The sequence below is a fragment of the Aquarana catesbeiana genome, linkage group LG01 (assembly GCF_042186555.1).
Source record: "Aquarana catesbeiana isolate 2022-GZ linkage group LG01, ASM4218655v1, whole genome shotgun sequence".
NCBI classification, from domain to species: Eukaryota; Metazoa; Chordata; class Amphibia; order Anura; family Ranidae; genus Aquarana; species Aquarana catesbeiana.
Window position 1 is genome coordinate 284,149,905 of NC_133324.1, and position 16,110 is coordinate 284,166,014.

The window sequence follows — 16,110 nt, forward strand, 5'->3', positions numbered from 1 at the left end:
TATTGCTTCAGGCGCTACATCATTTAGTGCATCAAGGAGTGATTGTAGAGGTTCCTATACCCGAAAGGGGCGCAGGGTTTCACTTGAACCTTTTTACGGTTCAAAAACCAGATGGGGACACAAGGCCCATTTTGGAGCTAAGATCCCTGAACCAGTATCTAATGATCCAGTCCATTTAGTCTGTCCGCTCAGTAATAGCCTCACTCCAGATGGGAGACTTTCTAGCCTTCATCGATATAAAAGACGTGTATTTACACGTACCTATCTTTCAGCCTCATCAGAGGTTCCTGCGAGTTGCGGTAGAAGAACGTCATTTTCAGTTTGTGGCTCTACCCTTCGGGCTTGCTACAGCTCCCCGGGTGTTCACAAAGGTCCTAGCACCAGTACTGGGTCTTTTAAGGGCCCAAGGGATCCTGGTGCTCAGGTATCTGGACGACCTTCTGCTCAGAGAGCACTCACTACACACTCTAGAACAGAGCATAATATACACAGTGTGGTATTTGGAAAGCTTAGGCTGGATCACAAATACCGAAAAGTCAACCTTAAGACCAGCTCAAAGTCTAAAGTATTTAGGTCTGATCCTAGATATGGTCCAAGCAAGGGTATTTTTGCCACCTGTAAGGATCTGTGTCCTAAAGGGTTAGGTGCGTCAGATAAGAGGCACCAGACAACCCTCCATTCAGCTCTGTATGAGTCTTCTAGGGAGGATGGTGTCCTCCTTTGAGGCAGTGCCCTATGCCCAGTTCCATTCCAGGCCTTTACAACAAGACATCTTGTTGGCTTGGAACAGAAGAAGACAAGCCCTGGATTATCCAATGTTCTTATCTCCTCTGGCACGCCTAAGCCTAAACTGGTGGTTGCAGGATCAGAACCTGCGTAAGGCAAAATCCTTCCTCCCGGTAACTTGGAGATTACTGACTACAGAGGCCAGTCTCTCAGGCTGGGGAGCGACCCTAGAGGGGCTCACAGCTCAGGGGGAAATGGTCAAGAACAAAACAGATCCTGCCCATCAAAATCCTGGAATTACAGGCAGTACATCTGGCCCTACGGTCCTGGAAGGTGGAGCTTCAGGACTGTCCTATCAGGGTTCAGTCCGACAATGCCACTGCAAAGGCCTATATAAACCACCAAGGCGGTACCAGGAGTCGTTCAGCTCTGAAGGAGGTGAACCACATATTAGCCTGGGCAGAGGGACATGTGCCGATTCTGGCGGCTGTCCATATCCCGGGAGTAGAGAACTGGAAGGCAGATCTGACCGGTGGTATGGTCCATACACCCAGGGGTGTTCCAGAAAATTTGCCAGCGTTTGAGATAGCCAGAGGTCAACCTACTGGCATCCAGGTTCAACAACTAGCTACAGTAGTTTGTGTCCTGAACGAGATCCTCTGGCAGATGCTCTGGTTGTTCCATTGGGCCAGTACTCCCTGGTTTTTGCTTTCCCTCCGATCCCTCTCCTTCCACATTTGTTGCGCAGGATATGGAGAGAGGGGGTTCCAGTCATTCTCATGGCACCAGCCTGGCCCAGAAGGCCCTCATTCCCAGAGATTGTCAGACTGACAATAGATGGGCCATGGACGCTTCAACGTCACCATGATCTACTGTCCCAAGGTCCTATATTACACCCCAATTTATAGTCTCTAAATTTGACAGCATGGCTATTGAAGCCAGGGTGTTAAAGGACAGTGGCATCTCGGGACCAGTGGTGTCTGCCCTAGTGAATGTTTGAAAAGCAGTCGCTAGGAAGATCTATCATAAGGTCTGGAAGACTTATATTGGTGTGAAGCCAGAAAATTGCATCCTCGGAAATACATGATTGGCAGAATTCTCTTTTTTTTCTACAGTCAGCTGTGGAAATCAGATTGGCTTTGATTACAATCGGAGGTCAGATTTCGACCCTGTCAGTGTTCTTCCAAAGGCTTTTAGCCTCCGATTCGCTGGTCCGAACCCTCATGCAGGGGGCAACTCGTTTGCTTCCCCCCATTAGGTCAGCTATGTGTCCTTTGGGACTTGAACTTGGTGCTGTCTGTGTTACAGAAACAACCATTTGAACCTATAAAGGAAATTCCATTAGACTTGCTGTCACGCAAGCTAGCCTTCCTCATGGCCATCACCTCGGCTAGAAGGGTGTCGGAGTTGGCGACTTTTTTGTGCAGGGAACTATAGTTGATCCTTCACCTCGACAGGGTCATGTTACGACCTGTTCCATCCTTTTTGCCAAAGGTGGTGTCAGTCTTTCATTTAAATCGGGACATTATTTTGCCTTTTCTTCTCTCGGCCTCGTTCGGCGGAAGAGAGGTGACGGCATTCCTTAGAAGTTGGCCGGGCAGTCAAGGTTTATTTGTCTAGATTTGCGGAGATTCGAGGTTCAGACTCCTTTTTCTGTTTTACCAAAAGGGCCCAAGAAGGGGCTGGCAGCTTCCAAGGCTTCCATTACCAATTGGGTCCATCAATTGGTCATTCAGGCCAATGGTCTGAAACGTAAAGCTCCTCCCTTTAGGGTGAGAGCTCATTCTACCAGGGGTGTAGGAACCTCCTGGGCTTTTCGCCATCAGGTATCTGTGGGTCAGATTTGTAAGGCTGCTACCTGGTCTTCAGTGCATACGTTCACAAAATTTTATCAAGTAGATGTTTGAACAGCCGAGGATTCAGCTTTCGGCTGCAACGTCCTGCGGGCTGCCGTATAAGGGCTGATGGCTATTTTTTGGCTGGGTGTCTCCATCCCCTCAAGGCTATTGCTCTGGGATGCCCCAGTAGGTAATGAATATTAGCCCAACTCTGTGTCCCATGATGTATGAAAAAGAAAATAGGATTTTTTTCCTCATACTTGCCTGTAAAATCTTTTTCTTTGAGTACATAATGGGACACAGAGGCCCCTCCCCTCTTTTTGAGGATTCAGTGCTTGCTACAAAACTGATATACTTCCTGTATGGGGTGGGGGGGGTTATATAGGGGATCACTTCCTGTTTAAAGACCTTTGTTTTACCAGTGTCCATTCACCTGGAGATGAAGTATAACCTAGTAGGTAATGAATATTAGCCTAACTCTGTGTCCCATGATGTACTCAGAGAAAAGGCTTTTACAGGCAAGTATGATGAAAAAATGTATGTATGTATGTATGTATGTATGTATGAGAGAAATGTCAGAATTGGCCTAGGGGTCAAGTGGTTAGTGGCCCTGTAAGGAAATCTTTAACCACTTGCTGACTGTCCTAGAGCAATTTTACTGCTACGGGGCGGCAGCTGTGTTCCGGATTACATACATATACCCACTTCCACTCACGGAAGCATTCACAGAAGAAGCCGATCTGCAGGTGCCGGCCGAACATCAAGTGCCCAGCACCCTCTGATAGGGTACAGATTCAGAACCGAGCTCTTCCTTTGTAAACAAGGCAGAGTTCCTTTCTGACAGGGAGGGGGTGGATTTTGTGTTCCTGCTAGGCACACAGCTAACCCTTTAATGGCCCTAGATGTTTAACCTCTTCCCAGACAGTGACAGTGCATATTTTTAGCACTGATCACTGTGTTGGTGTTGCTGGTTCCCACAAAGTGTCAGTGTCGGACTGTCTTCAGCAGTGTTGCAGTCCCACTATAAGTCGCTGATTGCCGCCATTACTAGTATAAAAAAAATATTCCAGTATATATTCCATGGTTTGTAGACACTATAACGTTTGTGTAACCCAGTCAATATACGCTTATTGGGATTTTATTTTTACCAAAAACATGTAGCAGGATACATATTTTTATAAAAAAAAATTGATTTTATCTGTTTTAAAGCAGAAAGTAAAAAATATTGTGTGGGTTTTTTGGAGTTTTTTAATAGAAATTGTCAGTCTTTTTTTGTTTTTTAGTGCAAAAAATAAAAAACCCAGTGGTGATCAAATACCACTAAGATCTCTTTCACAGTGGGGCCGTGGCCGCGTTAGCGTTTTAGCAGCTCTTTAAGTGGTGCTTTTCGGCTGCTAGCGGGGCGCTTTTAACCACAAAGAAAGGGTTAAAGACTCCCATGTTGCAGTGCTTCCGAAGTGCTTTTCAGGCGCTTTTGAAGCGCTGCCCATTCATCCAAATGAGCAGGGCGTTTTGGGATGCTGAGGTGCTGCACACTGCCCCAGTGTCAAAAACAAACTTGAAAGAATGGGAGGCAGTTTTCAGGCGCTTAGCAGGGGCTATTTCCAGCGCTAAAGCGCCTGAAAACCTCCTCAGTGTGAAATGGGACTGAAAGTAAGCTCTATTTGTGGGGAAACAAAATGGCAAATTTTATTTTGGTACAGCATTGCATGACCATAATACAGTGGCCTGGTCGTGAAGCGGAGTAAATTTATCGGAGGTCAAGTGGTTAATAGAACTGGTCTAATTTGTTACTTGTATTATGGTTGACAAGACCTACATTGCACTATTGAACCTGTAGATAGTTAATAACACTATTTTTCTTGAAAGTAGAGTTGCAGTGCCCCCTACTACCACCCCTTATATAACTCTAATTGAAATTGGTTTGTGTAAATATTTTTGTGGATATTAGTGTTGTGTAAAGTCTGCATATGAAAAATATTTAGTACAAAGGAAGGGAAACATCCTGATCTTGTTGATTTTTGTAGTCATTCAACATTGTATAAGAACAGACAATAACAAACATAGATCAATGAAAATGTCTGTACTTTACCTCATATTTGCTTGCAGTTACTATTATGGCCAGAGGTACTATTTCACGCCTTAGAGCCTATTCATGGCTTTGTTAAATATGTCAGGTTAGAGCGTTTTCAAAGTGCATTATCTTTTGGGGGCACCTATCTCTACACCCCATTTAATGTGCACCTCAAGTGCTACATGCAACGTTTTCGTGTACGCACAATACCTAAAGTAGAACTATGACATCCCATTTAAAAACATGCTCCAGTAATAAATTATAAATTCTTCAATTAGTTTCTATTTTTCCTACTACAGAATCTCACAAATATCTGTTTGAGAGAGAGAGTACCTCACACAGAGGTTACATTGGGCATGGTTATTGGCATTGCCAGTCAACACCTGGTCACACCTAGCCCTGCCCACTGCTTTATTGGCAGCCCTGCTCCTAAAACCTTCCCTGCAGTGACTGGGAGTGGAAGCATCTAAGGTAAAATTTGAAGATTTGATGTCAACATGGGCAGGTGTGTTTTTTTTTTTTTTTTTTTAAATACACTTTGAGGCGCTTGCATGTTATAGTAACAGGATTTGGGACTTGTTTAGACTGTTACACAGAAGCATTTGGAAGTACTTTTTTCACCTCTCCACCAACACTGCTACATGCAGCCCATTTCCTAATGTAGTCAGAAGCAAGTATCCGTTATTGCTGTTTACACAGCTCTCTGGACTTGTGTTCTGTTATCCCTGTTGTGGGCAATGATTCAAAAACATAGAGAAAGCTGCAGGCACATACACACTACAATTTTGATGTGAGAAACACAGAATTAGTGAGCTGCTTTGGAATCCGTTACGTGCTTTCTGATCATTTTGCAATGTAATACAATCTAGAGATTACACTATACATTTCCCACTTCTGCTTGTGAAATTATGCTAAAAAAAAAAAAAAAAAAAAAAATGCTTTTTTTCTATTACAAGGGATGTTTACATTCCTTGTAATAGGAATAAAAGTGACACAATATTTTTTTTTTTTTTAAAGAAGTATAAAAATAAAACCTAAAAGGTAAAATAAATAAGACAAAAATCATAGGCGCCCGCTTATGAAAACGATGTTCAAACCACACATGTGAGGTATCCCCGCAGTCGATAGAGCGAGAGCAATAGTTCTAGCCTTAGGCCTCTGTAACTCAAAACTTGCAACCTGTAGAATTTTTTTTTTAGACGTCGCCTATGGAGATTTTTAAGGGTAAAAGTTTGTTGCCATTCCACGAACGTGCGCAATACTGAAGTGTGACATGTTGGGTATCAATTTATTCGGCGTAACATTATCTTTCACAATATAAAAAAAATTGTGCTAACTTTACTGTTGTCTTATTTTGTTTAATTCAAAAAGTGTATTTTTTTTTTTAAAAAAGTGCGCTTGTAAGACCGCTGCGCTAATACGGTGTGACAGAAAGTATTGCAACGACCGCCATTTTATTCTCTAGGGTGTTAGAAAAAAAATGTATAATGTTTGGTGGTTCTAAGTAATTTTCTAGCAAAAAAAAATGTTTTTAACTCGTAAACAACAAATCTCAGAAAGAGGCTCGGTCTTTAAGTGGTTAAGGTATGACATGTTGGACATCTATTTTACTCAGTGCAACCTCAGCTTTTATATTTTTACCTAAAAATTGCGTAATTTATTGCATTTTTGTGCTATCTAAAATGACCTTTTTCGTGTATTTTTTGCTGAAATTCTGCGTTTCCTAAACCTTTGCGGTAATATCTCGTGACATAAAAAATTGGAACTGCCACTATTTTATTATAACTCTAGAGTGTCTGCTTTCAGAAAATTTCATTTTTGGGGGGTTTTATGTAATCTTCAAGCCTAAAATGATTTTTTTTAAACCGATGCACAAAAACAACTCTGGCTATGAAAGGGTTAACAGAGCGAATACCGGAGTTTGATTTGGCTCATTAGGGTTGGCGTCTCATTTAGGCTTCGTGCACATGAGACACCATGCAAACTCTGCTGAACACATGTTTTAAAAGCTGAAACTGGCGTTTAGAAGCGCCCGTTTTGTTGCGTTTGCATGCCGCGGTTGCGTCTAGAAGCGTTTAGTTAAGATAACAAAGATCCTCCCCAAACTCAGAAAGCATGATAAATTTTAACTATTTTCTGCCATTTTGATCATAGTGAGCAGCAGCAGCAGAGAGAGCAGTTGTATACTTGCATTTGCCTCTCTTTCTGTGTTGTTTTTTTTTTTTTTTTTTTTTTTTTTTGGAAATGGATCCCATATTGCAGAGCAGAGAATGACATTTTGCGGCCTGACTTTGGGGCCCGTATCTCGAGGCCACTTGATGCTAGGAACCCCAACTTTATAGTTTGTAGTGCTACTTCCACTGTGTTTGCACACAAAATTTGGGATTCCTAGCACCAAGTGGCCCCGAGATACGGGGCCCCAAAGTCATGTCGCAAAATGTCATTCTCTGCTACAGAAAAGTGCTTGACATTTTGCGACCCGACTTTGGGGTCCTGTATCTCGGGGCCACTTGGTGCTAGGAACCCCAACTTTGGATATGTTGTGCTAGATCCACTGTGTTTGCACACCAAATTTGGGGTTCCGAGTAGAGGTCGACCGATATGGGTTTTTCTCTGGCCGATGCCGATATTTAGAAATCGCGGTGGCCGATGGCCGATATGTGATGCCGATTTTTTTGGGCCGATATATTAGGCCGATTTTTTTTTTTTCTTTTTTTTTTTTTTCCTTCATTTCATAAAATTTAAAAGTTAGACCCCTTTCACACTGGGGCGTTTTTCAGGTGCTTTTGGGCTAAAAATAGCGCTTGTAAAGTGCCTGTAAAACGGCTCCCCTGCAGTCTCAGTGTGAAAGCCCGAGTGCTTTCACACTGAGGTGACGCGCTGGCAGGATGTTGAAAAAAAAAGTCCTGCAAGCAGCATCTTTGGAGCGGTGTATACCACCACTCCTGCCCCTTGAAATGAATGCGCACCGCTGCCAAAGCACCTGCAAAGCGTTTCGGCAGCAACGCTTCAGGGGCGTATTTAACCCCTTCCTCGGCTGCTAGCTGGGTTATAAGCGCCCCGCTAGCAGCCGGATAACGCCGCTAAAATGACGGTAAAGCGCCGCTAAAACTAGCTGCGTTTTACCGTCAACGCATGCCCGCTGCAGTGTTGAAAGCAACCTTAAGTGATACCGAAAATTTTTTACATTTAAACATTTATTAAACAAAACAAACCTCCAAGCAGTTTACTTGTATGTAGAATTTAGATTAAAAAAAAAATAAAAAAAATTATATCTTGAAAATAAATACACAAAAACAGGTAATCAAAACTTTTGGACGAAAAAAAATGGGCTAACTTTACTGCTTAGTTTTTTTTTTAATATATTAGTGTATTTTTTTTTTTTAAATTGCGTTTGAAAGACCGCTGCGCAAATACCGTGTGACATAAAATATTGCAATAACCGCTATTTTATTCCCTAGGGTCTCTGCTAAAAAAAATATGTATAATGTTTGGGGGTTCTAAATGATTTTCTATCAGAAAATACTGGATTTTTACTTGTAAGCAACAAATGTCAGAAAAGATTTAGTCTTTAAATGGTTAAACTGAGAACTTCTACACACAGAGCTCAGTTCATTCATAAGTGTAAACATTGTATCCTTCAGGTTCTTTTTATCAGATTTGGCAGACTGCCCAGGGATGGAGAAGTCCCTTCACATTAGAATACAGGCAACTTGTATTGACTTCTATTACAGAAGTCATTTGCAAGTCACGCTGAATCGGCCTTTTTTATCAGCACAATCGGCCGATGCCGATTAAATAAAAAACACCAAATATCGGCCAATATATCGGCCGGCCGATATATCGGTCGACCTCTAGTTCCTAGCACCAAGTGGCCCCGAGATACGGGGCCCCAAATTCGGGTCACAAAATGTCATTCTCTGCTGCAGTTTACCATCATCTTTCTGTGTTTTCTGGTCCAAAAAATAGGGTTCCTTTTAAAAACGCTTATAAACGCAAACGTGGCTAAACGCGGCACCGAAGTTTAGCCGCGTTTGGCGTCTGAAACGTGGAAAACTTTTGCGTCTGAACCCATTTTTTTGAGACTGTGTACATGGACACATAGGATAACATTGAATGAGTTCAGGGGCAGTTAAAAAAAGTGTCCAACTGCCTCTGAATGCGTGTTTAACAGTGTCTCGTGTGCATGGGGCCTTAGACCTCATGCACACTGCTGCTGGTAAACGGACGTTTAGGAGCAGTTGGGCATTTTTTGCAGCTGCCCCTGAACTCTCCTCTGTTATCTTATCAGTACATGTACACAGGGTCGTTTATAGTCATTTCTAGGCAGTTGAGTTTAGAAGCATTTTTTGGAAAGCAAAAAAAAACAATTAGGACGGATGTTCAGAGGCATTTGAAACGCCAAATGCCTGTAACTGCTTATTAACAAGTACATGGACGCCCTCCCAGCAATTGAGGCTTGCGCTGTAGCCACCTTTCGGCTATAGCGTGTGTGGGAGGAGGTTAAAAGTTTAAGTTGCCATAAAGCCCCTTTCGTTTTTAAAAGGCCCAGACATTCCTAAAAGCACCTCCAGATTTAAATACGGTTTTGGTTAAAATTTTTTTTTTTTTTATCAGGGCAAGTAGATTGAGACTCAAATTTGGTCCCTTCGACAAGTCGTTTTTTTTTTTTTAAATGTCCATACTCTTGGCTATCCGTAAAAGAGGAGCAAAGCTGGAACAAAACTTCATATATAGTTTTCTAGGGAACTGTTTAAAGTTGGAGGGGTTGCTTGAAACTGTTGAACTGGGATCCACTAGTTTGGTGGAATTAACAGTGACCATTGTGCGCATTTGTCATTATAAATGAGCTTTACAAATAAACTAGCAAAAATGTTCACTTTCTGGACACAGATGGGATCGTAGTCATTGTCAGACTTCTCATGATTGTCAAGGGCTGTTTTATGTGCTGCATTTACAGAAGTCTGCAATGCTGTCCTAAACCACTGTGCCATGTGTGTTCAATGGGTTGTCTGCGAGTATCTCCAGTCATTTCTTTATTGTAAATACCTAGTGTGATGATGCTTCTAATTTTAGAGGTACCAGGGGGTAATCCCCAGCTAAGTTTTTATGTGTAGGCAACATCATTTTTGTCAAAAGATAAGCTAGCCAACCAGTGATGAAACACAAAAATAGCTCAGCATGTGTTAGAAAAGGTTGTATAAGTAATGCCAATGAGCTTTGCAAGGAGGGCAGAGTCGTTAGAGTTGAGTAAGGACCTTAACCCCTCCACCCGTAAGGGCAAAAACCAATGTTAATGCCTAAGCACAATTTTGCAACTTTGACATGTGTTAATAAAACTGTACATATCATCACAACTACTTTGTGCATCCAGGTGGATTATACCTTGTTTTTTTCAGGGCAAATTGGGCTTTCAGTTGGTGGTAAATGGTAATGGATATCTCCAGATTTATTTTTATTTTTTTAAGATTATCCTAGGGTAACTGGCACAAAATGGTAAAAGAAAAAAAAAAGTTTCTTTTAATTTAGCTGTATACTTCTTGGTACTACCACAACCTACCACCAAAGAACAACTCAGAAAAAATAATTCAACTCCAGTTTGGAGAGGTTAAAGCACAATCAAGTTCTGACTATCACTTCAACACGCTGCTAATAGGTTTCAGGAATACTTGAAATTTATTGACACCATGCCGTAGCCTTTTAGCTACATGTTTAAATTATAAGTCTACACTCCCATTAGGATCTATGTTGAACATCCCTATATTGGAAAGTGTTTTTGTTTGTTTTTTTTTTTCTCCTGCCAGCGCACCGCTTCAGTGTGAAAGCCCTCAGGCTTTCACACTGAAGAAACAGTAGAGACAGGTTTAGGTCGGTTTGCAGGCGCTATTTTTAGCGCAATAACGCCTGCAAACCGCCCCAGTGTGAAAGGGCTCTTAGCCCCGGTTCACACTGAAGCAGCGCGACTTGCAGCGCGACTGCTCCAAGGCGACCTGGACACGACAGGGGCGGCGACTTGCAAAACGACTTCTGTATAGAAGTCTATGCAAGTCGCCCCCAAAGTAGTACGGGAACCTTTTTCCTTGCGTCGCTCCGACTAGAACGGTTTCATTGTACAGAACGGGACGCTACTTGTCAGGCGACTAGGTCGCCTGACAAGTCATCCTAGTGTGAACCGACCCTAAAGGAGAGCAGAAATGCCAGAGTGAGGGCAGTAAGAGAGCAGAGACACGGGAGAAGAGTGAAAGTTATGCAACTCAAGCTGAAGGATGCCCATTCCCACTTGACCCTGTGAGATGCTTTCTGGAGTCTGTCTGCAGTTTGCTGGAGAACTCAGATTAGGGTAAATGAAGTAAACTTTCTGATGCGTATATATTTGCTAGATAGCATTGGTAGCTTACTGAATTTTTTCACTTCTTGCCTGGAATACAGAACAGGCATTAGTAAATAACTAAACTTCTTTTTAATTTATTGTGCATATGATTTCTCTTTTTTTTCCTAACAGAGAAGTTAATGACTCCAGAAATGTTTGCAGAGATCCTCTGTGATGATTTAGACCTTAACCCCCTTGCTTTTGTCCCGGCTATTGCTTCAGCGATCCGTCAGCAGATAGAATCTTATCCCACTGACAGCATACTGGAGGATCAGTCTGATCAGAGAGTCATTATCAAGGTACACTGATAACTAAATCTTCTCTTTTTTTTTTCAAAGCATTGTAGCATTTTTACTTTTTATATTCATTCATAGCTGGACCCAATGCATGCCCTTGCAGTGTGTTGCATGGACTTCATTTAGAGCAGCTGTAAGAATGCAATGTTTTGTCTTCTCTGATAAAGTGACAGTTTGGTTGTTTAGTGTGTAAGTAAGCTGTATGCCATTTTTGCATGGCACTTGCAAATTCTGCTCTATGTAAACAAGGCTGCCTATGAGTGTTCAATCAGCTCTGTCTGAGTTACTTATGCTGGTGAATAGAAAATAGCAGCCTCACTTTCTGGCTCGTGGTTTTGTCCTTCTGTTCTTTCTCAGCTGAATATCCACGTTGGGAACATTTCTTTGGTGGACCAGTTTGAGTGGGACATGTCGGAGAAGGAGAATTCACCAGAGAAGTTTGCACTGAAATTATGTTCTGAGCTTGGTTTGGGCGGGGAGTTTGTCACCACTATCGCATACAGCATCCGCGGGCAGCTCAGCTGGCACCAGAAGACATATGCATTCAGGTAGGATGGCTTGTTGCTTTAAAATTCACATCAGGGTTGTTGGAAGACAGTTGGTGACACCATCATTGATGACTGTAACACAGTAAAACCTAGTACACACCACTATTTTTAATTTTTTTGGGTTTTTTTTTTTCGTTCAACCCAGTGGTTGAAAAAAACCCCCAAAAAACTTACAGCTCCAGAATACTCTGGTCAGCGCTCTCAGCCATTGGCTGAGAGTGTTGATCAGGAGCTGGTCGGGTGCTGGTCTTCCAGCATACACGTCTAACAGAAGCCATCCCGGCTGCCATACACACAAGCAAAATGTTGGCCGGCTTTTATTGAACTGGCAGATATTCGGCCTGTGTGTACTAAGCTTCAGTGGACACAGTTGTGCAATGCTTGGGTTTGAAAGGGTTTTCCAGGAAATTAATAGCTGCTTATGACAAGATTCCCTCCTTGGGAGCATCAAATTCAAACTTTACTTTCAACCTAATATACAGTATTAACACAGACACATTACATCTAAATAGATGAGTAAACATTGACATCTGAATGTCTGAATTTTAGTTGTCTAAACGGATGTTAAACAAAGGTACAATGATTCTGTTGTTGCCTATGATGCTTATACCTTATGTTTTATTATGTGATGATATCGAACACACAAAGGGGTCAAAATTGGCAATAAAATTGTACTTAGCCAAGATTACCTTTTAAATCCCCTCTTTGACAACTAACATGAGAAGTGTGCCATTAACTGGTAAATTGACACACTTCAAACTTACCTGCTCTGTGCAAAGGATTTGCACAGAGCAGCCCTGTCCTCCTCTTTCCGGATCCCCTGCTGACGCTTATGGCTCCTTCCCACCATGGGACAGGGTCTTATCAAGTCCCTCTACCATGATCCAAGGCCTGGTGGAGGACAGAGCTCTCTTCTGCTCCGACCCATTATGGAACAGCTTTGAGCGGCACTGCTGCTTGTAAATATACAGAAATGTTATCAGATTACAAATTCATACATGTGAATTTTATTAGCTGCATAGTCTGAAAAATGGCAAAGTTTTTTTTTAACACAATAGTTATATCCCGAATTTGATGACCTGCACAATAAAAAAACAGCAAAGCCATGGTTTCTGTGGTTATAAGCAGAAAGTAGTAAGAGTTATTTGTGATTGCCTCATGCTTTAGGTAAATACATTTTACCTAAAGAGTAAAGGAATGTATCACGTTTAAGTATGTATTTATATCTACATGTGTATTTTTTTTTTTTCTGTCCAAATGGATGCAGGATATAAGGCTTTGCTGGGTACATTCCAGTAAGTTTGTTAAACTGTAAAAGGGGGGAAAAAAAAGCTCAAGGGAAACGTCAATAGAGACCTATATTATTTTTTATTTAAGGAACCAGTTTCTCACAGTTTTATTGAAAAAAACTGAGTATGTCAGTCTACTTTTAGTATTATGGCAGGTGAAAGCAATAGGCACTTTCAGGTGCATCTGAGTTATTTTACCCTTTGAAAGAAACAAATGCTAAGGGCTCATTCACACGGGTGCTCAGCCCCATTGAGAGTGTCTGACAGTTTTACTCCTCTGTCCTGGCACTGAGCCGCATGCAAACAGCCCATATAAGTTAATAGACACATGGCTGTACAGACTCGTCCACACAGCCGAGTTTGACAGGGTGTGATATTTATATATTGTTACTGTTTAATTTCGAAAACAAGGTGTGTCTAGAACAGAGATTCTATAAATAGGAGGAAAAGGAGGTGTTCTATTTAGACGTGGGGGTGTCAAAAAATGTGCAGTTTAGCCACATTTTTGCAGCCCCACCAGGCACGCTGTAGCGTGGCATTTAGGGAATTAAAACGAGAAGTTAGGAAGCAATACAGCATCTTCTCACCCCCTGTCAAATACTCTCTAAAGAGTGGTTAGAACATGGATCCCTATTCAGACAGCACCGCTAGTGTAAACAAGGCCTTTTATCTTATTTTATAAAGAGGGTTACATTTCCATTTTTGCCAATGATTAATTTAGTATAAACTGGGGATCATCAGACATCCAGCCCTTGGCCATCAGCTTCCCTGCTTACTTTCAGTGGGTCCAAATTCAGATAGCAACCTTAGGTCCCCTGTTCCGTGCTGATAGACCTGTTGGAAGAATGTCCACTTTAAGAGGGAAGAAACACTTTTATTGACCATGATGTTGGAAATACATTCCAAAATTCATAACCCCAGTATATCTCCAAACTAAATAGTATTTTTTTAATAGCCAAATGGTGAAATGTTTTGTTCCCACTGAGCTGCATAAAAACCTTGCCTGCAGCATCTGTGTGACACTGCAGGCTTATTCCTTTTTGTCTACCCCATAGGGTAAGCAGCAGGGAATCTCGGGAAGACTTGGCAGGGGTGACTGCTGTAAGCCACGTGTGCCTAGATGTGTTTCCACATTAGTGCTTGTGTGTATGAGCTCTTAAATCTTTTTACATGAGTTGTTGACTTAGAAACAGGATATGCAACATAAGTAGCTTATCACGTGTGTCAATGTGATGACTGTAAGCATGTGTTTTTTAGTCAGGAACATCTACCCTAAAGACTGTGCACTTTGATGACATTTCATATACTCCCAGCTGTCCTATTACTTTAAAAGAAAGTTGCCATTGCTAATAGATAGATACCTGGATATCTCATTAACATGCGTGTATGCTGCCAGTGAAGTGAATCTGCATACTTGTTCCATGTAAAATTACTACTTTTGCCCTCCAAAAGTCATATGTAAATACCATATTTCTTAAATTTATATTTTCACTTGGGATAACATTATAAGTGCTTAAAACTGAACTCTAGGTTTGACTTTTTTTAATAGCACAGTTACATTGGTCCAGCTTAAACCGTGGTAAGTATGCATATCTTGTACCTGAGCAATTGCTGTGGCAACTGAAAATGCTTGTATTAGTTGGCACTAGTACGATAATAGCAGCGATCTTCCAGGTCCTGTGTTATATATATATATATATATATATATATATAAATATATATATATATATAAATACAAGGCATTCTCTGATTTGACAAAGTGGGGCATCGATGGCACAATCATGCCACGTCAGCCAGTCCTCAAAAATGACAAGGTGATTTGTGATTGGTGCCAGTGTCGAGTGAGCAATCCCCCACCATTCCCATGGTTACTGCAGAAGGGAAGCCAATCGACACAGGACTCGGAGGATTGCTGATATCATTGTAGCTGCGACTGTTCGTGATGTGCAGCTTCCACAGTGATTGTGTAGTTATAGAGATTTGCGTACTTACATTGCAAGCTGGACCAATGTAACTATCCTAGCATATAAAAATCATACCTAAAGTTCAGTTTTAGGCCTAGCAAATAGATGCTTAGGCACCTGTTACTGTATTGTGTAAAATTTGAAGTTAGAAAAAATTTGAATGGGCTGAAGTATCCCATGAAGGAAACATGCGAGATGACTTTGTTATCCCTCCTTAATACATATTTGTTGATATTTCAGTGAAAACCCCTTGCCAACTGTGGAGATTGCCATCCGAAATACAGGTGATGCAGACCAGTGGTGCCCTCTTCTGGAGACCCTTACAGATGCTGAAATGGAAAAGAAGATCCGTGACCAGGACAGAAACACCAGGTGCCACCGTCGTTTCATTCGCTTTTCCTTCCGGGCTTCTCGTCGGGGTAGAATATAGACAACCAAGTGGCACTTCCTCGGAGCGTCCACGAGGAAGACATTTCAGCTTTTGCGCACCAGCCTATGAAGTGATGTCTTTTTCCGTGTCTGTGCTGTCGTGCTTCAGCCCTATGGAGCTCCTCTTTTAATCATTATCACACTTTGCAAGTAACGTGTTTGGTATTTCGTTTGACTTAAGCTGGTGGGATTGGACATTTCTCCCAGTGCTCGCCATTAGCTTAGTAGCACCGTCTATGCTGAAATTCCCTTATAGCCCTTACTTGGCCCTGGCGCCTTACGCACTTAAAATTACCAAATTCTAACTAATTCCATTGTCTCACATTGAGATTTTCTGACACCCTCTTGCCTCCCCCTAATCTGGTGGTGGGACCTGCAGTATATTCTATATTGCTGGTTTCTGTAATCAGAGTAGCCCCTGTAAAAGTATGCCGACTACAGAATCTTTTATGTCCTTTAGTGTATTGTATTCCTGTTCGCTTTAGTATTCTTTATATTGTAGGCAATACTTAAAAACTGGTGCCAAAAATCTGCTCGTAAAATGTTCTAGATAGCTTTGCTGCTTTAAATGCTAAA

The 16,110-nt window shown here is 41.8% G+C and overlaps 1 protein-coding gene across 1 annotated transcript in view; it reads left to right on the forward strand.

The window, feature by feature from the left end:
- The window catches only part of SMARCB1 (SWI/SNF related BAF chromatin remodeling complex subunit B1), a 46,649-nt gene that overhangs the window by 27,852 nt on the left and 2,687 nt on the right, over window positions 1–16,110 (forward strand). The window contains exons 6-8 of the mRNA XM_073629195.1: window positions 11,141–11,307; window positions 11,662–11,852; window positions 15,346–15,477. Coding sequence (XP_073485296.1) covers window positions 11,141–11,307; window positions 11,662–11,852; window positions 15,346–15,477 — 490 coding nt within the window. The remainder of the gene's footprint in view (window positions 1–11,140; window positions 11,308–11,661; window positions 11,853–15,345; window positions 15,478–16,110) is intronic.